This window comes from Microtus oregoni, unplaced genomic scaffold, assembly GCF_018167655.1.
Source record: "Microtus oregoni isolate MIOR12 unplaced genomic scaffold, Mior012 000001F_ref0000356, whole genome shotgun sequence".
NCBI classification, from domain to species: Eukaryota; Metazoa; Chordata; class Mammalia; order Rodentia; family Cricetidae; genus Microtus; species Microtus oregoni.
In genome coordinates, this window is record NW_024543060.1 from 92,752,498 (window position 1) to 92,776,346 (window position 23,849).

Sequence of the window (23,849 nt, forward strand, 5' to 3'; positions counted from 1 at the left end):
GACCAGAGCCAGAAGCTGTCCTATTCTCTTAAGTCCCGAGCAGCCGTTGCAGGAAGGCTAGGTACACACAGTATTCGTATACTAAGGCTGCTCTGGTAAGAACCACAGATCTGTCAGGCTCAGCAGCAGTAGATTTTCTTGCTGTCTGCAGATACAGGTTCTTCTGAGGCTTGCTCCAGATGGCATTTTTCCCTCTTCACATGGAACCCTAGCATTTTTCTTAGGGGTTCACCAAGCTTGCTGGGTTAGGGCTTATCTTGGCGATTCCATTGCGCTATAGTTACCTCTCCTGTTGTTGTTTTAGGAGAAGGGTTTGCAGGTTTTGTTTGTTTTCGAGGCAGTCTTACCAGGTAGCCTTGGCTGACCTAAAGCTTGATGTGTAGTCCAGGCTGGCCTCAGGCTCACAGAGATCCACCTGACTCTGCTTCCTGATGCTAAATTGAAGGCGTGTGATCACTAAATACAGCTGCATTCTAAGGTATACTGAAAGTCTGCACCAGCACACAAATCTAGGGAGACACGGTCGTAGCAAACACATCAGGGCTCTTGCCTTTTCCTTCTCCCCATACCTAGCTTCTCTCCTTGTAGATGAGTTGTTCTCTCAGTTGTTGAGGAAAGGGTGGTGGGAAGTCATGTATGTATAAACATGTCCTATCCTCTGTAGGCATTTATTAGTCTGTGCTTTGTTGGGAATAGTCTAAGATGGAAATTGTTTCCCTGAGGACTTTGACGGCATTGTCATAGTAAGTCCAGTGCTGCTCATTCATAAAGCACAGTGCTCGTCTTTGTCCTGTTTCTCTATAAGCTGTTGTGTATTGATGTGTGTGTTTAATATATACGTACGCATGCAGGTGCCATGTGCACATGCGTGTACACATCTATAGAGGGTCGAGTTGCCATCTGCTATATTTTCTTGCTTGCTTTCCACCTTTGTTTGATTTTTGAGAGTAGGTTTCTCAGTGAACCTGAAACCCATTGATGAGGCTAGAGTGGCTGGCCCATGACCTTCAGGGATCACTTGACTTCATCTTATCGGTGCTGTTATGCCTAGAATAGTTAGTCCGGGTAGTCTATACATACAGAGATTTGTTTCTTACAATTCTAGAAACTAGAAAATCCAAGGCCAGAGGTCTCACATCTGTTGAGGGCTTTTTAATTCCATCATCTCCTGGTAGACAGTGAAAGGGCACAGAGCACACTGGAGAGACCGCGGTCTGCAGCCTCAGATGCTTCTGACCTCAGCACTAATCTGTTCAGGGGGTGGCACCCGATCCCTAAACACCTCCCAAAAGGCCCCACCGCCCAACACTGCAACATTGGGGGTTAAAGTTTTCTCACATTTGTTTAGGAAAATCTAAACCGTGGGGTGTCTGTGGCCTCAGCGGGCAGTTGACAAGAATGGGGAGGAGCCATGTTACTGTGTTAGACAAGGGCACAGGTTAAGAGTTTGAACCTCAAGTTTGAGGTGTCTGTTAGACGCTTAGGTAAAGGAGGCAAGTGTTATATGTGATGCTGTTAGTCCCAAATTTATAGTGTGCTGATAATTTACAAACTTTTCAGGTATGTTCTATGCTTTTATCTGTTCAGTTGTAGTAACTTCTGGGATTCCTGCTGTACAGAATGAGGCATTTGAACCTCAGGGAGTCTGTTTGCTGGGTACAGCTTAATGCTCACAAAACCAAGATCTGAATGCAGAATTTCCTGGGTGTGTTGCTTCTTCCATTAACCTGACTGTTCTGATACCCCTGGAATTGCCACAGTCCTGGAAATTTCTCCATAGAAGCGGTACAGCCTTTACAAGTCTTTCCTGTGTCTCCTTGAGGGGAGTCTCTCTTCAAAATCCTGTTTTCTTAGATAAAACTGTATCTTCCACCAAAGCAAACACTACACTACTTGAATTGGTCCTGAATTGTCTGAAGACATATTCCCTAAAACTGTCCTCTCTTATGCCCCTTCCCTGCTAAAATTAACTCATTCTTTAACTGATCATCTGCTAAGGCTTTAGTAGCTTAGTTGATTAAAATTCAGACTCTCATGAATTTGAAAAAACATAGAAAATGAAGCAAAATTCTGAGCCTTTGCCTTTGACCATTCTCTTGATCTTCTGGGCACACTGACTACCGTAGCAGCACAGCTCAGTCTGTGGAGCCCAGAGAGGACCTGGAGCAGACCTAAGAGAGTTAGATGTTGTGAGTTTGCTGGAGACGGTGGTCCTCAGCACCAGCTGTGCTCTGGGCAATCTGCAGAATGGGCTGATGAAGTCTCAAGAGTTCGTAGGGTTCTGGGTGTATTGTGACACCACGAATCCTCATGTGGTCAGTTTGTTTGGTTCAGACTCATCCCAAGGTAAGGACACTGGTCAGTGGAGCTTTACTGTCACTCTTGAAAGGTGGACTAGTTCAGAAATAGTAGAGCATTGTCTGCAGGTTGACCCATAGGTCTTCTCCAGGAGGAAACCTTAAGGCTGTTTTGATCTGACGTGTATTTATGCACTGCCTCTTAAGCACAGAGCTAAGCTCTTGGTGTTTGGAGAGTAGCATGATCCTAGAGATGGCCTGGTTGGTTTGTTGTCTGGTTTGGTTTTGGTTTTTTAGTTTTGAGTATTTGTTTTGTTTTTGTTTTTAAGATGCAGTTAGGGATTCTTTTAGTACATGTGTAATACAGAGATTAGGTTAGATGTCTGTACCTAGTACCTCTTAAAGGAGGCTTCCCAGCAGTTAGTGGCATTTTGGAGAGTCTAATGTCACAGAGCATGAGTGTTGATCCCGCTCCAGCGTTGTCACTTCAGCGGTAACAGGGTGATTAGCAGCTAAATGCAGCAACTGGGGGCAGGGACTCGAGCGCTGGTAGTCATATGCTGTGTGTGATCAAAGAGCATGGACTGAGTGGCTTAGCTGGAATCAGAGAATCCATACCACAACGTGTCCAGAGCAGTAGTGTGGTAAGTGAAGACCACACTATAGCAAGTAGAAGGGTCATCAGTCTCTGCAGCATTACCCTCTGGACCCTCAGTGAAGGAGAATTCAAATAAAATAATCCCATACTAGCTCTGAATAGGGCATAATAAGGGGTTCTTTATTTAAGGCGGGACTCACAGATCACAGGCCTCTGTATGAACCAGGAGCAGGAATGGAATCCAGTATCCAGGTGTGTGTGTGCAGGGGGGGGGGGGGGGTGGCGACAAGCAGAGCCCATACCTTTTTGGTACCCAAGGCCACGCCCAACCTGGTCCAGCCTCTCAGGCCAATGACTGAAGGAGGGTCCCCATCACTCAGGAACCGAGGTTAGGCCAGGCATGGTGGCATATTCCTTTAATCCCAGCACTTGTGGGACAGAAGCTGTCAGATTTCTGTGTTTTTAAGGCCAACCTAGTCTACAGAGTAAGTTCTAGAATAGCCACAGCTACATAGTAAGATCCTATTTCAAAACAAACAAACAAAAACCAGACAAAAACAGGACTAAGCAGACAGAAGCTTTGTTGAAGAAGAAAGTCTTGGGTGCAGATGGTGTCACACGCAAACACGACTTGACGATCAGAAGCAGGCCAGCAGACTCTGAGCACCTCTCGTTGCATTTCCATTAATGAAATTTTAGTCTGTCCACTGTGACAGTCGGGGACTCTTGATGAAGTACATGCAGACTTCCCTGGGTCTTCACTAGATCTGTTATGAATGTTGTCAGTGAGGTGTGGAAGTCCATTCCTACTGGCCCAGTCAGCTGTTGCTGAAGAATATCTGGGGAGTGCTGCGCTACTCAGTGGAGCCTCCTTGACAGCAGAGAGTGAACGTGTCTTGTGTGTTTACAAAGGAAGCAAAATCTGCTTTGGATTTGAGTTCTGTAGAGGAGCTTTGATCTTTTCCATGTCTCGCTTTCTTCAGTTGGGAGTGAAGCTGTGACTCCCATGGTTCATATGTAATGACCTTCCAAAGAGGCCAGCAGAGCCGAGGCGTAGGTCTGCAGTGTTGTACGCTTTTATGAAATGCATCATCAGCTTTGTGGATAAAGATACAGAGAGATTCACAGGATGCTTGACTGGCTCCTCTGGAGCTAGACATCCATTTCGAAATAGAAGCACATGTATTAGGCTCTTTGACTTTTTTATAAAATCTACACAGAGGGAACTCAATTTTTAATTAGGGCCAAATATTTTCATATTAAGACGTTTTCTCTGATAATGCCTTTGTTAGAGTTCATTCTTGGCCTTTTTTAATTCTAAAGCAAAAGATTACATTAGCCTAAGGAGTTAAGTTTCATCTCAGTGTCCAGGCAAAGCGAATTATTATATTTCTGGATATCCTTTCTGTTGCTGCCATTCACTACGAGCAAGGAAAGAGTGGACTCCTTTGATGTGGAGAGGAGAAAAGCAATATATCACTCTCCTGAAAGGACATTTCTTAGTCTCTCATGTGAAAAAGGATTAGCACCTCCAACAAAGGTCCCGCAGATCACAGAACCGCAGCAATGCCAAGCAGTGTTTCTAAGGAAAAACTGTATTTGAGCAAGAGTGTTTGTCCTGGCAAATAGGAGCTTTTTAATAACTGCAAATCTGAGATAATGACGTCCATTCCTTAGTGCCTTACTCCGTCCTCTGGGACCAGATAGCCAGTGAAAATGCTCTAACGTCATCTGTTGTTTTTGAAGTAGAAGAACCTGGTCTCATCAAAATACAGCTTTTCACTTAGTGGTTTCATTATACTGGTTTATCTTTGTATTTGTGTGGAAAATTTTCTAGAATAGTTATCTTTGACTGTTGCTCAAAATAAGTCCCATTATAAAAGATTGCTTGCCTCAAAAATTATCCAGTAATCTGCTGTTAATTTGCTGATGTTTTGATGGAGTGTATCTTAAAAGAAAGGTCTGCCCTTCCTGTCCAGACATTTCAAGCCCTTCTGTGGCGCTGTGCAGGGTTTATGAGGAGTAAGAAAATGTTTAGAGAGCGAAATTTGTCTGTCACACAAGTTGAAAGCCAGTTTTGCCAGATCTTCATTCATTATGTGTTTTCTGTAGAACTGGGTGAGTGAGAAGATTGGCCCAGAGTAATAGCGACATGGCTGGCACCTTATCCTCACACAGCTCTTATGGATCTTAAAATCCCCTGCCTGGCCACCTTCAGACACACTACACTGGCTGTCTTTGGCTGTCTGATCTAAGTGGGAGGGAAAGTAATGGTGAGAGCCTAAGGATAAGGTGCATTTCCCCCAGCATCTCCGGATGTCTAATTCACATAGACGCCTCATTGTAAGAAGCCTTTGCTCAACCTGTTTTCTGTGGCCCACTGTGGCCCTCTGCCCTTTCAGTAAATATCCAACTAAAGCTTTGAAATTAAGGTGTTTAGTGTTTTATGGCCCGAATAAAAATCTCCAATTCTGTTTCCAAATAGTGTAGGCTCAACACATTTCATTAAGTTCTTGACACGTTTAGCTGTGTGTGTTTTGTAAAGTTCCTATGGTTATTGTTTTACAGTAGCTGCTTCCAGGAGCAATGTAAGGGTTTCAATTAATCAGCCCTTTGTGTGCCTCCGACTATGCAAATTTATCACATCAAACCATTCAACTGCTCATGGGAAAGCCGTGTAAAAACACCATTGTCTTCTAGCGCCTCCTCTCATTTAGAGTGATGTTTTAATAAGAAAGCTAATCAAGTTTTCTTATGCATTATTTATCTGTTAGCATGTAAGGAAGAGCCGAATTGAAGTTACATCAGCCAGGATATGGCAAGTGATGAGATAGATCTGCGGTGATACCTCGGTTTTTGTCCTCCCTGTCTCCCCCCTTGGCGTGATTTAAGGTGGTGGAGGGAAAAAGAAAAGGATAATTGGATAGCTGGAGAAGGGGAGACAGGAGCAACCACCTGGGCTAGCCTTCACATTCTGATTTAGAAATTCACATTTCTGAAAGTATTAAGGCCCAGAGACATGAGTTTATTACAAACATTTCTTACTTAATTGGGAGCAAACTCGAGAGCTTGTAGCTGTGCTTTGGCCTTATTCAGGACCGCACTCATCAGCAATGAGCAGTGTAACAGTGGACACTGCCCTGGCCCTGGGTCGCTGCGGCCAGAGGGGGGCGGGGCTGCATCCGGATGTATTCTGCATCATGGAGAACATTCAGACGTTGCAAATGCGGTTGTAGAAGGCTGTTAGCTTCCAGTGTTCACTTGGATTAATCTAGGTCAGCTACCTCTGCCTGTCCGGAGTTGTATCCTTACCTCCTGATAGTGTTTGTCACACAACGTGTAATTAGGAATGCTAAGTTGACAATAGTAGGAAACCATTTGCTTGTCACCCACTTAAGGTAATGTTCAACATCCTTAGTCATCAGAGAAATGCAAATCAAAATAACTCTGAGATTCCACCTTACACATGTAAGAATGGCCAAGATCAAAAACACTGATGACAACTTATGCTGGAGAGGATGTGGGGTAAAGGGAACACTCCTGCATTGCTGGTGGGAGTGCAAGCTGGTACAGTCCCTTTGGATGTCAGTGTGGTGATTTCTCAGAAAATTAGGAAACAACTTTCCTCAAGACCCAGCAATACCACTTTTGGGTATATATCCAAAGGATGCTCAATCATGCCACAAGGACATGTGCTCAACTGTGTTCATAGCAGCTTTGTTTGTCATAGCCAGAACCTGGAAACAACCTAAATGCCCCTCAACCGAAGAATGGATAAGGAAAATATGGTACATTTACACAATGGAGTACTACACAGCAAAATAATAATAATAATAATAATAATATCATCTTGAATTTTTCAGGAAAATTGATGGAACTAGAAAACATTATTTTGAGTGAGTCACCCAGACCCAGAAAGACAATTATCACATGTATTCACTCATAAGTGGCTTTTAGACATAAAGCAAAGAAAAACCAGCCTACAAATCACAATCCCAGAGAACTTAGATAACAAAGAGGACCCTAAGAGAGACATACCTGGATCTAATGTACATGGGATGTAGAAAAAGACAAGATCTCCTGAGTAAATTGGGAGCATGGGGACCATGGGAGAGGGCAGTAGAAGGGGAGGGGAATGGAGAAAAATATATGGCTCATTAAAACCAATTAAAAAAAGTGACATCACCTTGGAAATAGCTCTTGAATTAAATAGATCGTTGGAGTTATCTTCTGCAGTTAGCATCTGCTCTCTTGTCTTGATATGGCTCTAGAATTTTTCTTCTCTCTCTCTCTCTCTCTCTTTTTTTTAAATTTAATTTTATTTTTTGTCGGTTTGATTGTTTTTGAGATTGGGTCTTGCTGAGTAGCCAGACTGGTCTTGAATTCAGAATCTCCCTGTTGTCCTAACACCTACATTACTGACATGAGCTACCACACCGATTTTTTTTCTGATCTATTAACTTTTACCTATTTAATTTAAAGTATTTCATCACACAGATCCAATCCACTAAATCTAATGTGTCAGTTGCTATTAATATTAGCCATTAAAAACACATTTTAAGAAAACCAAATGATTCATAATGTCAACTGGACTTTGCTGAACAAACCCATTCTTACATGATTTCTGGGTTCTCTCTAAAGCCATTGCAATAAAGATAGCAACTCAGTATAGGAGCCAGACAGGGTGTGAGTCCTCAGTTGTAGCTTCCCTGGGCTCTGTGAGTTCTTTATGCTTGGAATTAGTGTGGGTGCTGATGGAGTAATATTCTCTTGGCAGGGCATCTGCTCCTAACTTTCCCAGCTCCTGTTTTTATTGACTTGTGTTTGCTAAGAATCCTGTGATACAGTCTGTGGCCTAATTCCCAGTTGCCCCTGTGAGTGCATCAAAGTTCCTGAGCAAAATGTATTTGCATTTTGCTACCAGGAGGCTGTGCTGTAAACAATGGAGTTGAGACAGCAGCATGAGCCGGGGTTGGAATTTTATTTTAAAATCTGAAATGCTGTGTAAGCTTTTAAGGTATGAATCAGTAATGGTTTCCCAACAGCTCCCATTAGCCATGGCTTAGTCCACCCTCTTTCCAGGGACCCAGGGGGTGTTAGCACGCTGAAGCGCACTGCACTTCATTTGCATTTTAAGCCAGTATTCAGGGGAAGTGGCCACAACTTTGAAAAGTTCTTAGTACTGGCCTGGACTTTTTGCCTGTGTTCCTTGGTGTACGGTTTTAATTTTTCATTGGAAGGAAAGAAAAACTACCTTCCCAGTGTGGTGAGGACCCGAATACTTCTGAACCAGAGAAATCCGGAAGGGAAGAGAAAGGAAGGAAGTGTGTTTCTTCGAAGGAAAATGTTCTCTGCCCCTGATGGATTCAGTAAAATGCGAACTTTAAAAATCATCTGTCTAATTTGAGATTCAAGATCGTCAAATTCTGTCTAAATATTTTGTTTTAACTTCTAAGCTCATTACGGCCCCTTTGTGTTAACATGTATTAAAATCTGTCAGCTATGACTGGTCTCATAGCACAGGCAGCGGAGCAGAGTAAGTTAATTATTTACTGTGTCGCTAGTGCTCTTCGCTAATGAAATGCACAGCTGTGTTGGATCTGCGGTGGGATGTGTAGCCCCCATTGTTCTGCGAGTCAGCAGAGGGTAGAAGCCGCAGTGATGGAGAGCCCTCGCCTCTCGCTGCTGTTCTGGCTTTCTGTGTCGATTTCATGGGTCTTTTATCATTCACTTTCACACAAAACAAACAACACAGGCTGTCTGCTATGGGAACCGTCTTGGCATATAAAAGGGTTTCAGGACTCAAGTAATTTTAAGTTAGCGAAGATTTAATTTTTGGCTTACAGGTGCCCTTGGTTCAGAGACAGTCAGAGCAGTCCTGCTTCAGGATGGAAAAAAAGCTGTGCGTGTGTGCTTTCTTCCACAAGTGTCAGGAAAAGGCAGATAAGGAAGCTCTGCAGTGAAGACTAATCAGACTTGGAGGAAATTATTAGATTCTGGTTTTAGGAATGAGTATTTCATCTCACAGCATAATGAGGTTGAATTGGCTCAGTTAAACACGGCAACTAAACCAAAGATACAGGACAAGTCTTCTCCTTCCTACCCTCCCAAGTCCCAACCAAAGATACAGGACAAGTCTTCTCCTTCCTACCCTCCCAAGTCCCAACCAAAGATACAGGACAAGTCTTCCCTTCCTACCCTCCCAAGTCCCAACCAAAGATACAGGACAAGTCTTCCCTTTCTACCCTCCCAAGTCCCAACCAAAGATACAGGACAAGTCTTCCCTTTCTACCCTCCCAAGTCCCAACCAAAGATACAGGACAAGTCTTCCCTTCCTACCCTCCCAAGTCCCAACCAAAGATACAGGACAAGTCTTCCCTTCCTACCCTCCCAAATCCCAACCAAAGATACAGGACAAGTCTTCTCACCTGCCTGTCATGCTGCCTCAGTCTGCTCTGGGCCACCTGACCCTCCCTCCCACCTTTCCTCGGAGCTTTGGGAGATGAATGGCAGCTTCTCCCAAGCCGACCCCAGCATCCCTGTGAGTTCTGGTCGACAGGGTACTGCATTTTCCTTTGGATTTGTGTTTAGGGGTGTCCCTGGACTCCCCGACTCTCCCCAGCCCTTGTAGGAATGGCCATGTTCAGTACTTAGTGCATTGCTTTGCGAATCTACAAATGATGTCTTTCAAAGTAGATTTTCCAGCAGCTCTAGGATTTGGTCAGATAATTCCAGTATGGATAAGATGTGCTTTTGGAAGGAAGATAAAAGCCACATACTCTACTTGACATAAATTTTAGCACATGGCTGGATTTGAGCAAAACAAGTAGCTGTTCCTGTTGCACAGAAAAGCATTCATGATACAATAAGACCTTCTCAATCAAATCACTATCAAAAGAGTTGTCTGCTCTAGAATCCGACTCCGGAAGCCCAAGCGCAGTCTTGCTGGAAACCACTAGAAAGCAGAGTCCAGACTAATTCTAGAGATGCGGTGGATTCCTTTCCTCTGTTCTTCAGCTCTTCACAATACACAGACCATAAAGGTTTTATTTTAAAGTTTGCAGTTCTGGGGCTGCAGCTCGGTGTTTATCATGGCTTAGGTTTTAGCTCCAACAGTGTGATGATATTTTTTTAAAAAAATATGTGGAGTACAAACAGGAATGGAAAAGGTTTTTCCCTCGGAGGAAGGAGGTCTGCGTCTTACATGTAGAGTAGAAACAGGAATGGAAAAGGTTTTTTCCCTCGGAGGAAGGAGGTCTGCGTCTTACATGTAGAGTAGAAACAGGAATGGAACAGGTTTTTCCCTCGGAGGAAGGAGGTCTGTGTCTTACCACCATCTAAGAACATTGTCTCCTTATTCTGCGCTGCTGTGTACAGTCGTCCAGTCCTTTTTTTCTTCTTGAATTTTTTTTTTAACTTTATGTTCACTGGTATTCTGCCTCCATATATGTCTGTGTACAGACAGGTGTGAGCTGCCATGTGGGTGCTGGGAATTGAACCCAGGTCCTCTGGAAAAGCAGCCAGAGCTCTTAACTGCTGAGCCATCCCTCCAGCCCCCAAATCTTCTAGTTCTTGTATAAAGGAGATTGAGCACCTAAGTTCTATCCCTACTCATCATCCCAGGAAAAACAAATCAGAAGGATTAAAAATCTGTTTAGCAGCAAATCTCTGAGAACCTGCTAAGGGATGGATACTCAGGGCTGCTGCCTTAGAGAACGGCAGAGGAGTGCAGAGCCGGGGGAGGAAGGGGCTGCCACGCTCTGCTCTCATTCCTAGAATTCCACGTCTAATTCTAGCCTTTTGCCCTAAGAATGATTTGGCTCTTACTTTTCTTGTTGGTCTTTACAAGTTCAATCAAAGACCACTTTTCTAATGTGCTGTAAGCTATAGGAATTAAAATTCCTTAAGGCAGGTTAAGCTCAGCCAGGGAAGTCCTGGCAAGGTGGACCAGCCAGCCAGCTCTGCAGCCAGCGGGCGCACCTGTTAGCATTTCAGCCGTGCACAAGGATTTCTTTCCTTTTTGATGATGCATTTCTATTTTATGTGCATTTGATGTTTTGCCTGCATGTACGGGTGTCAGGTCTGGAGGAGCAGCTAGTGCTCTTAACCGCTGAGCCTTCTCTCCAGCTCCAGCACAAGGATTTCTTGTTATGGGTTTGTAAAACCACATTTTACATATTCAGTCTTATTTAATCATTCTTTGTTTGGTGCTCAGAGAATTTGGATTCCTGTGGCTTGGGTGCAGAGCCCAGCAGACCACAGCCTCGCTGTCAGGGAGCAGAGAGTGCTGGTAGCGACACTTCTGGGGTACAAGCAGCCTGGCTCTGTGCTTGGGTCTTCGTGGCACTCAGGGAAGGTGGGCGAGCAGCCGGACAGCACCATTGTGTGTCTGGCCAACAGGCCAGTCCACGGCTGCGGTGCTTCTCTGCAAGGCAAGTCGTCTTTGAACTGCTTGGCTACCAGGGAAATTGCTTTTGTTGCTCTTGATGGAGACAGTGGGGAGGGCTTTGGAGCAGTGAGAACAGAGACAGCAAGGAAGATCCCATTAAGTACTGTGTTCTTCCCTCCTGCCCATCTGCCTGATGTGCTGTAAACCCCTGTCCCTCAGGTGTTTGTGGCCTGATCGTCCCCCAGGAAGACATGCCTTTCTGTGATTCTGGTATCTGTCCCGACATCATAATGAACCCGCACGGCTTCCCATCGAGAATGACGGTCAGTTACCTGTGGGCTCTTCAGGGGTGCCGCTCTGAGGGAAGGAGGCAGGCAGGCAGTTAGGTTACAGTGAGCCATCCACCAACGGATCAACAGACTCCTAGTCCCTCCTCCTCTCTCCTCTGTGGCCCCACAGAACCCTGTGTGTGAAGCAGCTGGATGCCTCTTTGAGCAGTCGCTTCCTGTAGCCTGTAATTGTCTCACAGGTCACGTGCCCTTGGCCTCAGTGCTTAGCTCTATACCTGAGTTTCCATATCTGAGAACTAGGAAAACAGTAGGGGAGGTTAGTCACCTAGGCCAGGGTTCCCCAACGCCGTACCAGTCAGTGCCAGTGTTAGTCTGTCACTCTTGGTCACTGTGGGGATTGCAATAATTAGGTCAGGAGAACCCCGCACCACAGGGAGACACTTCACAGTTTGTCCCCATCTCACCCCGCAGGTGGGAAAGTTAATCGAACTGCTGGCTGGCAAGGCAGGTGTGTTAGACGGCAGGTTCCACTACGGCACGGCCTTCGGAGGGAGTAAAGTCAAGGATGTGTGTGAAGACCTCGTGCGCCATGGCTATAACTACCTGGGGAAGGACTACGTCACCTCAGGCATCACAGGGTGAGTGTGCTGTTGAGCACTAGAAGGAAAGAGGTAAGAGCCCTGAAAATGTCGTACCTTAAGGTGTGAAAGTCCAGAGCTTCCTTAGTCCTCACGTTTTCAGAAACCTGATGCAAGAAAAGCCACGTTTAAGAAATGGGACATTGCACTGGGCATGGTGGTGCACGCCTTTAACCCCAGTACTCTGAAGGCAGAGGCAGGCAGATCTCTAAGTTTGAGGTCAGCCTGGTCTACAGAGAAAGTTCCAGGACAGCCAGGGCTACACAGAGAAACCCTTTCTCAAAGAAAAAAAAAAAAAAAAAGATCGAAAGGAAGGGAGGGAAGGAGGGAGAGAGAAAAAGAGGGAGTGCAGCTTCCTGAATAGAAGTACATGAAAAGATGAGTGTGAGCTGCATCCTGAGTGCTGTGCACAGCTGTGGTCTACACTGCTTCCCTGGGCACCTGCATGGAGTACCTCGTGCCAAAGCTTGAGAAGCCCTGCTGCGCCTGCTCAGAGTTCCCCCAGGACCTGCTCTCGCCCAAGTTCCTGATCTTAGCTAGAAGTAGGAATTGCATGTGACTTCACTCTCTGGATGGCGGAGTAGTGTTGGGTGCCAGAGGTCCATAAATTCTGCCATAAGTTATCATCCCTGAGAGCCGCAGTCAGTTATTAGAACTAGAAAGACCCTTGGCTGACCACCTTGGTACAAGAAAACTTGAGTTTTGTTCCAGTGTCTGGAACAAAAGCAGGCTCTCTGAGGGCCCTTGCAACCATGCCTTCCTCTCCACTGTGACTTCCTGGGGTGCCCATTGTGCTGAAACCCATGACTCATAACCGCAGTAGCCTTTGCTCATGCACCGGCACGCTGGAATTGGACCAGGCCGTCCGGGCCAAAGTTTGCAGCTGCTTTTCTGTAGTGTGTGGCTCCTTTGCTCTTCCCACATGACAACATGCTTTGCTCAAAGGGAACTTGTTTTATCAGACAGGCCAGTGTGACAGGCAGAGAGAGCACTGGGATTGAGTCCTACTCACACCGCTCTCCAGCTCTTACCTAACCTCCTCAGGCTCACTGGTGGAGACACAGTCCTCCTCGCCTGCATGCTGCTGGGTCAGACAGCCCTGGAGAGTACTTCCTTCTCTTTGAGGAAGTTAGGAGATTTAAGGCTTCCATTCCCTGGCTGTTTGCTCCAGACACTACTTGTTTTTCTGTCACTTCTTTGTCTTTCACGCCACTTCTTTGGAGACTCTTCCTGTAGTTATTCACTAGTGGGATGAGTGTGTCACAGCATTTATTGGGCGCTAGGTGACAGACTTCTTATGGGAAGACGATAAACAGAGACAGTAGTGATGGTTGCACAGAGGGCTGAGTGCGCTCGGGTCAAGTGAGGTTGCGGTTGTGGAGAGTAAGGGAGGAGACCTCCATTAGGAAGGTTCTCACCTGTCATCATGGGGGGTGACGTCCAAAGATTGCAAGTTTGACACCAACCTAGGCAATATGGCAAGTTCCGGGCCAGGTTAAGCAATATGGTGAGACCTAGTCTCAAAACAAAAAAGAAAAAGTTGTTCAATAAAATTCATCTAAGGAATATACTGTTGACAGGCACATGCATATACCTGGCAAAAGATTACTGTTGGCACACGCCTGAGGTCAATGATTCTGAGGCAGAAGTTCTGGTATGTTTGGCACAACAGCCATGTACAATTTTGGCAACGTGGAATATCAGGGGAAAAAATCATTGGGGATTTTAGAGCAGAATGAATGACCTGTTGTGGTTTCCTTTAGGAGGAATCTTCCCTGGATTGTTAGGGTAGACCACTAGTCTAGAGATGAGAAGAGAAACAAGGTCAGCAGAAAATAACACACCAAGAAAAGATGTTGTCCTGATGAAATGGGTGGCGATGAAGAAGGCCATCTTGTTGGTAGCTTATCTCTTGTGAGAGCATCATCTGCTTATATAGTAGTATGCATCTGTGGTTTTTGGTTCAGCCTTTTAATTGGCTGTAGACTAAAGGTTGTCCTCACACAGTTGTTGTGAGTCTCTGAGAACACAGTAAGGACCTGCAGCTGCCGAGGCCTGAGAAGGCTATCTCGAGTTTTCCAAACCATGCTCCGTAAACCCAATGTTGACTTTCCTTTCAGGGAGCCCTTAGAAGCCTACATCTACTTTGGACCTGTGTACTATCAGAAACTGAAACACATGGTGCTGGATAAAATGCATGCCCGGGCCCGAGGACCACGAGCTGTTCTTACCAGGTAAGAGCAGCACTTGGGTGGCAGAAGCAGTCAGAACTTAAACACTGTCTGTGGAGAATAACAGCGAAACTTCTGTTTCCCTTAAGATATTGGGGTGTTAGATGCATTGTTTAGTGATTAAAAACACCATGACCAAAAGTAACTTGGGGAGGAAAGAGTTCTTATGCCTCTCAGGTAACACTTCATCACTGCAGAAGCCAGCAGCTGGAGCAGAGACCCTAGAGCTGCTGGCTCTTCTGCTCCGCTCCTCATGACCTGCACAGCCTGGTTTCCTATACCATTCAGGACCACCTGCCTAGAAATGGCGCCTCCCACACCACCTCCCACAGAGAGCGCTGCCCTCCCACGCAGCTCATTAATCAAGACAGTGTCCACCAAGCCTACAGGTCAGTCTCAAGGAGGCAGTTTCTCAATTGAGTCTTTGCTCCCAGAAGACTAGCATACATTGTGTTGGCAAAAAAAAAAAAACAAGAAACAAGAAACAAACAGACAAAAATTGCTAGCCAGCACAGCCGGTCCCTTCTGAGCTCAGCGTGGTCCTATCCAGCTACAGCTCTCCTCTTCTCATTTCTTCCCAGGATGTCATACTAATATTTACACCACAATATAAAAATCCCAAGTTTTAGAAGCTCCATGGTCTTTAAAAATTCAGTTTCTCTAAAATTCTGAAGTCTCCCAGCTGTAAGCTCCTGTAAAACCTAAAAACAAGGTAAATGCTTTCTTACTCTAAGACAGAAGGATCAGCATAGCCACAGTTAAATCAGCTCAGAGCATGTTGTCGGTGTGGTGGTGAACGGCCTCCAGTAGCTGTGGATCTGTTTTCATAGGTTCAACATGCAGAAAAAGGTATGGGGGAAAAAGTGTGTCCCAAGCCAGCGATGGCTCCTTGGGAAATGGGGCCTCCAGCCTACATCCTTGTCAAATGATAGTACCTACTTCACAGAGTGATAGTGAATGAGGACCAGATACAGCATGTGACAGATGTTGGTGAATACCCAGTACCCTCATCTTCACCGATCATGCTAGCTAGACGGGAGAGAAATGGGGCAGCTACCATTTGGCTTTGCTCTTTTAAAGCCAAACTCAGTCTTGACCGTAACTTGAGCAGATGCAATGACTATTAAAAACATAGCTGTGTGTGTGCTTCAGAGTGCTGGAAAGGGTCTGGAGAGGTGGCTCAGTGTGTAAGAGCACTTGTTACTCTTGCAGAAGATCTGGGTTCAATTCCCAGCTCTCACATGGTAGTTAACAATCATCCATAACTCCAGTTGCAGGGGATCCCATGCCCCTTTTGATCTCTGAAGGCACCAGGCACACGTGGTGCACATACATGCAGGCAAAACATTCATACATAAAAGAGAGTAATCTTTTAAAAATGTTTTTCAAGACGAAATGAGAAGAAGGGCCAAGATTCTCAAGGTAGTTATTGCCTAAGCAGCAAGACCCCTGTGGGTCTTGTGTTGTTCCCTCTGAGTCAGCTGTAATGTCCCTTCACAGCACAGAGCTTGTCTGGGAGCAGTTATCTCAGGTGGATGGAATGCAAGCCTGGCCGGGCAGTGGTGGCGCACCCCTTTAATCCCAGCACTCGGGAGGCAGAGGCAGGCAGATCTCTGTGAGTTCGAGACCAGCCTGGTCTACAAGAGCTAGTTCCAGGACAGGCTCCAAAACCACAGAGAAACCCTGTCTCGAAAAACCAAAAAAAAAACCAAAAAAATAAAACAAAAAACAAAATGCAAGCCTGGAGTCTGCCCACGTGGATAACCACCTTCACCTTGTCCACTGACTCAGGCAGAGGGAGTGCCTGTCCATGCTGTCTGCCCACGATAAAAATGGGCAAGGCTGTGTTCATGGTGACGTTTCCCCTGCAGAGTGCTCCTTCAGGCCTTCTAATTATCTTTCCATTTGCAGCTTTTTCTTCCAAACACTCTACTCTGCACTTGATTCTCACGGTAGCATCCAGCTAGAACAAGCAGCAAGACGAACATTTCGGCCTACGTTGGGAGGCCCTGTGTTCACGGTGTCATGAGGAGTGACAGGCTGTGCGGCTGTTCTAGTTTGCATTCTGCTGTTGGGATAAAACGCTAACTAGAACCAAGCTGGGGTGGAAAGGTTTGTTTGGTGTACAGGTTACAGTCGTCCCCAGGGGAGCCAAAGCAGGAACTGCAGAGAGCAGCGCTGCTTTCTGGGTGCTTCCCACCTGCCCAGGGATGGCACTGTTCATGGCAGGCTGGTGCTCCCACAGCAATAACAATTAAAAAATTCCACAGGCCAGTCTGGGGGAAGCAGTTCTTCATTCCCATTCCCCAGGTGGGTCTAGGTTCTCAGCAAGTTCACGAAAACGAAGCAGCTCCGAGCCCTGCAAGAGCTACAAGAGACCCAGGTTCCTTTTTCTAAGTAACAGAGAACTGAGGTCTCTCTGGAAATACTCAGACGTTGCTCTCTAATTTAAAGACTTACCATCCTAGTAACAGTGATTGTAAGAGTGATGAGCGCTAACGCCAGTATTGCGGGGACTATATAAACAATATATGGCTATAGTATGGTGTATCGTATGATAGGGGACTGTATAAACAATTGTTATATTATGGCACATTGTATGATAAGGACTAAATTATGTTTTTTTTTTTTTTCTCCCAGTGGTAGCCCTGATCTTTTGAGGCTCTCGGGAGACTGAGCAGTTTCAGGTCACTGTCTGATGTGGTTCGGCTGTGGGAGAGCCTGCACCAAAGCCTTGCTTTGTTAGGCCTGTGATCCTGCCCCTATTTTCCATGTCTAATGCATGTCTGCTCATTTACTACAAAGGCAGCCCACTGAAGGGCGATCCCGCGATGGCGGCTTGCGTCTTGGAGAAATGGAACGCGACTGTTTAATCGGCTATGGAGCGAGTATGCTTTTGCTGGAGAGACTGATGATCTCAAGTGATGCCTTTGAGGTTGATGTCTGTGGGCAGTGTGGGCTCCTGGGATACTCCGGCTGGTAAGTGGGTAGTGACCGCATCTCCTAGACCACATCCCGTGGCCTCGATAATGGCCCAAGAACTGTCCTCCACCAGACCCAATACTCCGCAGCCTTTGTCTGTGACCACCTTTGTGCCCCCACTGTTCCATACATACCTGAGTGTGTTTGTATGTGGTGTCTTTAATGCTGTATTTATACTGCTGTAGTTTAAGCTCCTAAGTAGAACAGACTTTATCCTAATTTTAGTATTATGATGGGCTGGAGAGATGGCTCGGCACTTGCTGCTCCAGGACCTGGGTTCAGTTCCCAGCATCCATGTGGTAGCTTGCAATCGTCCATAACAAGAATTAAAAAAAATAAAACCAAAACTACTCTGGAGAAGTTGTATCAAGATCCATTGTTGGTAACCTCAGACCCCAAAAGCCAAATTACCACATCTTACTTAGAATCAGTGAGAAAGCTAGGACAAAGACCTGCCTACGTCCTGTGCCCCTGACTCATGGTAAGTCCACTTGGACTGTATGCTCCATGATGCACAGACAGTGTCTGTCCTGGTCACTCTCCCAGCATGCATTGGGTGTCCGCTGTATCAGACGCAGTTCCCTGCAGTCCGTCTCACGGCCGCACTCTCTAGGTTGCAGCTGGTCAGTGCCTAATGAAGCATGTAAGTGCTAAGTGATGCCTTGTGGGGTTGTCAATAAGTTCACTACACAATTTCTAGTTTTTACTTCCATGTACTGGTGTCTCGCAGCCATCTTCATGGGTGATGCTCCCTGGAATGTCTATGTTGTGTACTATAGGACCTTCCTTGTTTGTGATCACTCTCCTGCCACCAGAGAACAAAACGATCTGCTTAGGGGTATCAGGATCTGCTTCTCTACATCGCTGACAGAGCCTTTTGTCTCTCTGGTCTATCAGAAGCGAGGTCTCACAGTGTATAAGATAGACATTTCATTGTTGGAAAATAGCCCCCCTCATCAGCCCTGTTCAGAGCTCCTCTTTCTCAGGTGGGAACCCCCCTGAGAGAACAGTGTAAAATTAGGTGAGCCGCCACTGCTGGGCTTTGAGGAACACATGGCCACCTTTTCCTTGTAGACTTTCCCCAAAGCCTCTTTCCAGACGGTCTCAACCTGCCACCTTTATAAGCTGCCTCTCTTGGTTAGATCAAGCAGGTCAGGAATCATCAGAGCGCTGGGCCTGCAAGTTACTTAGAAAGTAAAGGTGCAGCCAGGTGGTGGTGGCGCACACCTTTAATTCTCGGGAGGCAGAGGCAGGCGGATCTCTGTGAGTTCAAGGCCAGTCTGGTCTACAGAGTGAGTTCCAGGATAGTTGGGACTACACAGAGAAACCCTGTCTCAAAAAAACAAAAAGAAAGAAAAGTAAAGGTGCATGAAACCTGATGACCTGAGTTCCATCCCCAGGACAACATGGGAAAGGAAAGAACAGAACCTCACTAGTTGTCCTCTGACCTCTAGGCGTGCACTGTGGCGTGTACATGCCTGCAGACACACATAGGCACACACAGTCACACACGTGAGTGAATGAATGAATGGATGGATGGATGGATGAACAAACAAACAGTAGGTAAATAGAACAAATGGTGTTTTTTGGGGGGGGGTTGTTTTTGCTTTCTGAAGAGCAGGGGAGCTTCTTAGAGCAGAGTATATCCTTGCTAGCTTGGTGACACACCTTTTAGCAGATTATTTTATGTTTGCAGCATAGATGAATTGATGAATCTGTTTATGAAGAAATGGTTAATCTGGACACTGATGGAAAAGTGTCCACTTCTCAGTTCATCGTCTCCCTAAGGTCACAGAGATGCTGATGTTCTTATGAGAATAAGTCCAGTCCTCTCTTCTGTCAGTGAGATGGGGTTTGTTCTGTCCTGGGATGTCCGTTTGTCTTCTGAGATGATGTAGAGCATACTGTGGGCTATATAACGAAAGGACAGACAGACAGAGAGACAGAGAGCAATAGCATAATAGAATGGGGCCTCGCGCCTGGTTCCCCATGTTCAGATCTCCCAGTCTGGCACAAGAGTTCTCATTTCCTCTTCCTTGTATTTCTTTCCTCCTCTAAAAGAAAAGGGAAAAAGGAAAGCAGATTCCCAGGGCCCAAGCCTTTGTCTTCATGCTCGGTACTTGGGATCCTGACATAAGACTGGACAGATTGCTCTATCTCAGTTAAACCTCTGCTTCCTTTGCTGCCTGGCTTTTGTCTAGTGTCTAGCTCATCTGATTGCAGCCCTGATGACAGGTTCCATGTGCTGTCCTTTGAAAGGAGTGATCAGGTTATGTCTTCTGGTCGTCTTTATCTGCAGACACCCTGTGTCTGATCTGCGTGCCCTACTTAGACTCTGTTGCCAACAGGAAGGAATCTTAACCCGTTCTGTAGTCTGGCGGCCTCTTCAGGTGCTGCTCTCCGGCTGAGAGCATAATGACGCTGTCGTCTTTCCTGTCATTGCCTGGCCTTGTGTCCAGCTGGGTAATTAGAGAGGTTCAGTGTCTTGGGGCAGGACCCCATGGGTGACTTGCACATTAGTAAGGCATTGCTGTGGGGAGGTTTACAAGAAGACTGTTGTTTCTCAGAGGACCCCAGAGAGCCCTGTTAAGGTGATTAACCCATGTAAGATGCAGCACTGGGCGTGCACCTCGTGTGCCCCCACAGCTTCCTCTTGCTGTCTTCCTCCTAAAATCAGTTCACCTTATTCCTCTTGGTCACGTTTCTACCTGTGCAAGTAGTTCAGCCATAGAGTAAATTAGCTTACATATGTATGTGCATATATGTATATATGTGTACACACACACATACACATGTACACAAAACATTGGAATGTTTTGAATGAATATATTCAGAATATTAATTGTGGTTATCTAGGCTATGAACCAGTACATATGGAAATTTTAACTAGATTAACTGAAATTGGAGCCACCATATAGTATACAGGATAGGAAAACCAGGAAGAAGTTACTCCAGTTTAGTCTGTTTCTCTAATTTAATTAAAGTAGCATGTGAGTATGATTCCTGAATAATTTGGACCCACCCAGACACATTAAAACATACCTTGATCCTAATGCTTTGAGGAAGTCTTTGGGCTGTCTTTTAAGATTCTGTGTTGCTGAAGGTTATGTCACCACTGTTTCTCTGCTGTCAGCATCAGGGGTGGTGCAGCCTTCTCCCACCCGACCCCCCGGAGTTCTGTCCCTCAGGTCGCTGTCACCGTGGAAATGCTCATCCTCGGGACTCGCTCTGCTTTTCTAGGTTTAAAACAGGAAAGAGTGTGATATCACACACCCCAGCACCCACTAGATGGCAAGGGGATCGCTGCTAGTTTGAAGCCAGGCTGCTCTCTGTAGCAACTTCAATGACACGCCAAGGTTCTGTAGCAAACCCCTGTCAGATAAACTTAGAATTAAATACAGCACACACACACACACACACACACACCTCGCACACACACCTCGCACACACAGAAAACAAGCAGCTACATTTTTCTGGCTGTAGAAATAGCCCTTGCCCAAAGTTACAAGTCAGGGACACAGGTGTTCCCACCTCCCAGAGGTGACTGCTGGTCATACTTGAGTGACTGTGGCCTTGGAACATGCTGATTGCCCTTACTCTTTGATTTTTTTACTTATTTTTTAAATCACAAACTCTGAAGATTATGATAATAGAGGAAGATCCAACTATGAACCTTTCAAAAAAAGACAAGACCTCATGTAGCCTAGGCTGGCCTTGCGCTTAACGATCCTCTGCCTCCCAGGTACTGAACTTACAGGAGTGTTGGAATGTACCACCACATCCAACCAAATACACAGTTTTTCACTGGGCTATGTCCCGAGCATCTCCCATTTCAGCAACTGAGTCTGTGCTGTTGTGTTGAGCGACTGTAATGCTCTTCTGTAGACGTCTCAGAAAGAGAACCACTGCCCAGTGAGCAGTTCCTGGGGAGCCTCACTGTGGATGCTCTTCTGAGTCTTCTTCAACTGTGAAACCTGGAAGGACAGTTCATGTTCTCCCCAAGGGACCTTCTGTAGTCATTGATTAAGACAAGGCCAGGAGAAGACAGAGACAAAGACATGGCGTGGCTGGCGTGCTGGTTGGGGCCAGGTGGGATGCTCGCGTGCTTGCACACACCTTCCTGTGTTTTTGCAGTGGACAGCGTACTGTAAATACTGATATCCCAGTCCTGAGGCCACTGATGTTCTCCTGTTTTAAAGGCTTCTTTTCCATCAGACGATGTGCCTTGGTGGTAGGAACTAAATTGTTTTGGCAAGTGTGTTTCGGAGAACGATATGGCAGAGAAGCCCCCAAACACATGGCATATTGGTGCAGTCATCTGGAAATGTCTGACCTCCTTGAGACACCTGACTCAGTTCTTGATGATTCCGGATTCTGGGATTCTTTCAAAAACAGTTTTAAGCAAATGTTTTCCCTCTTGAAGAGAAAGTTCTAGAAGTGTAGTTAGGGGACTTAAGTCACATAATTTTAAATTGTAGGGGATGATTTGTATCATTCTGGGTTTTGCGCCCACAGATGTCCCTTTAACTTTCTGAGCCACCAGAACATGTCTTGACGGTGATGGGCTGCTCAGGAGAGAGGTGTAGCAGTAACGTGTGCAGGCCTGTGTTGCCCCCTCTGACACATGCTGACTTGGGTTTCAGGTGCCACTTCTGCAAGTCTTCGTGCCACGTGTCCTCCCTCCGCATCCCGTATGCCTGCAAGCTGCTCTTCCAGGAGTTGCAGTCCATGAACATCATCCCCAGGTTGAAACTGGCCAAGTACAACGAGTAAGGATGATGGGGTGACCGCGTGAAGCAGAGGATTCCGAATGACTTCTGTGTGTGATCATTCTGCCTCAGGACAAACTGAGAGGAGAAGGAGCAGCCTTCTGAGTTCCAGAAGCCTGGCTGGACAACCTTGACCAAGAGCTTCCAGTCACGGGAGATGCCGGCCCCACAGCATTGTGCTGAGTCACAGGGGCACAAGCTAGAGAGACTGTGAACTTGAACTACTGTTAATTTTATTTTGATTTGAGTTAGACTCTTGCTCTGTAGCCCAAGCTGGGTTTGGATTCACCTCAGTCCTCCTGCCTCCATTTCTCACAAGTGCTGGACTTATGGGTCTGAGCTTATTTATGTTATTATGTTTTTAAATGCACTGAATAGAAAATCTTCCTCCTTAAAATCCCCACAGCATCTTCTGGTTTCTCATCAGATGTGGAGGAGGTCAAGGACCATTGACTTGGGACTAGCTCCATCGGGGAAGTATCGTTGCAAAAACACAAAAGACCCAAGTTCATCCCCAGCCACCCACATAAGAGCTGGACATGCACCTACCACCCATGTAGAAACCTGATACTGTGGAGGTGGGGGTAAGGAGCAGACAGGCAGATCCTGAGCTCACTGACCAGCCAGCGCAGCCAATCAGTGCACTGCAGGTTCAGTGGGACTCTGTCTCAAGAACTGATGGAGAGTGACTGAGGAAGACCCCAGTGTCCACCTCTGGTCCTCCATACACACGCACAGGTGGTTAGATTTGTTGGAAGAAGTAAACTGACCCGGAGGTCGGCAAGTGACACGTGGGCTCTCTGCAGCACGGAAGGGCCAGCGGTTACATCCTGCTCCCACGCACTGAGACTTTAATCTTGGTGGAATGTGATCAGGGCTGCCTGCCTTGTAAGAATGTCCCTTCTTAAATAATCACATGGAGGTTATTTTGAACCTCCCAAACACCTGGGTACAATGCGTGGACACCTGGCCATCTCTGTCCCTCCCGTTCCTACCAGGATGTTAACTGTCCATTCTCTCAACTCTTGTGCCCTGAAGCCCGATAAATATTTGTACTAAGTATTATTTATATTTTTTTAAGAAAAAAAAAAGTCTTAAGAAGCATTGAGTAGTGAGTGGTCTGGGCTGTGTCCTCAGCATGCTACACTGGAAATGCTCTTCAGAATACCCACAGGTAGAACATACTGATAGGGTCAACTCCAGCGTGAAAGAGCTGAGGAGCCCCGGGGCTTTTCAGAGCACTGCTCACCCCAGGCAGTTGGCCCAAGGGACCATACTGGTCGCTGACTTGAAGACTGGCCCATTTTGTTTTCCTCACAGTGTGGAAGGTGTGGAAGTCAGGACAGCTGCTCTGTCCGAGCAGAGGAGGCTGTGTAAGGGGCAGCCTTCCTTCAGTGCGTCTTCAGAGACGCGTGAGCCTCGTGAGGTCAGAGGAGGCACCGCGTCTTTCCTTCTCCAGCACACCTTCTCCTCACTGATGGCCCCTCTATCTTCCTGTACTGAGCTGTGTTCCCTTGTGTTGTGTACTTCCTTGGGACATCACAGGGACTTTTTCCATGGTGACCTTGGTTCTGCCAGCTCCGTCAAGGTTGAGAACCCTGCATGCCAGACCATCTTGTTACTGAACACTCGGGTCCTTCAGAAGGAATAGACAG

At 46.2% G+C, this 23,849-nt stretch overlaps 1 protein-coding gene across 1 annotated transcript in view; it reads left to right on the plus strand.

Annotated features, from left to right (window-relative positions):
* Polr3b (RNA polymerase III subunit B) overlaps window positions 1–23,349 on the plus strand; it is a 103,956-nt gene extending 80,607 nt beyond the window's left edge. The window contains exons 24-28 of the mRNA XM_041674642.1: window positions 11,504–11,607; window positions 12,046–12,212; window positions 14,333–14,446; window positions 17,249–17,422; window positions 22,069–23,349. Of these exons, the coding sequence (XP_041530576.1) occupies window positions 11,504–11,607; window positions 12,046–12,212; window positions 14,333–14,446; window positions 17,249–17,422; window positions 22,069–22,198 (689 nt within the window). The 3' untranslated portion in view covers window positions 22,199–23,349. The remainder of the gene's footprint in view (window positions 1–11,503; window positions 11,608–12,045; window positions 12,213–14,332; window positions 14,447–17,248; window positions 17,423–22,068) is intronic.
* Window positions 23,350–23,849: the final 500 nt, after the last annotated feature.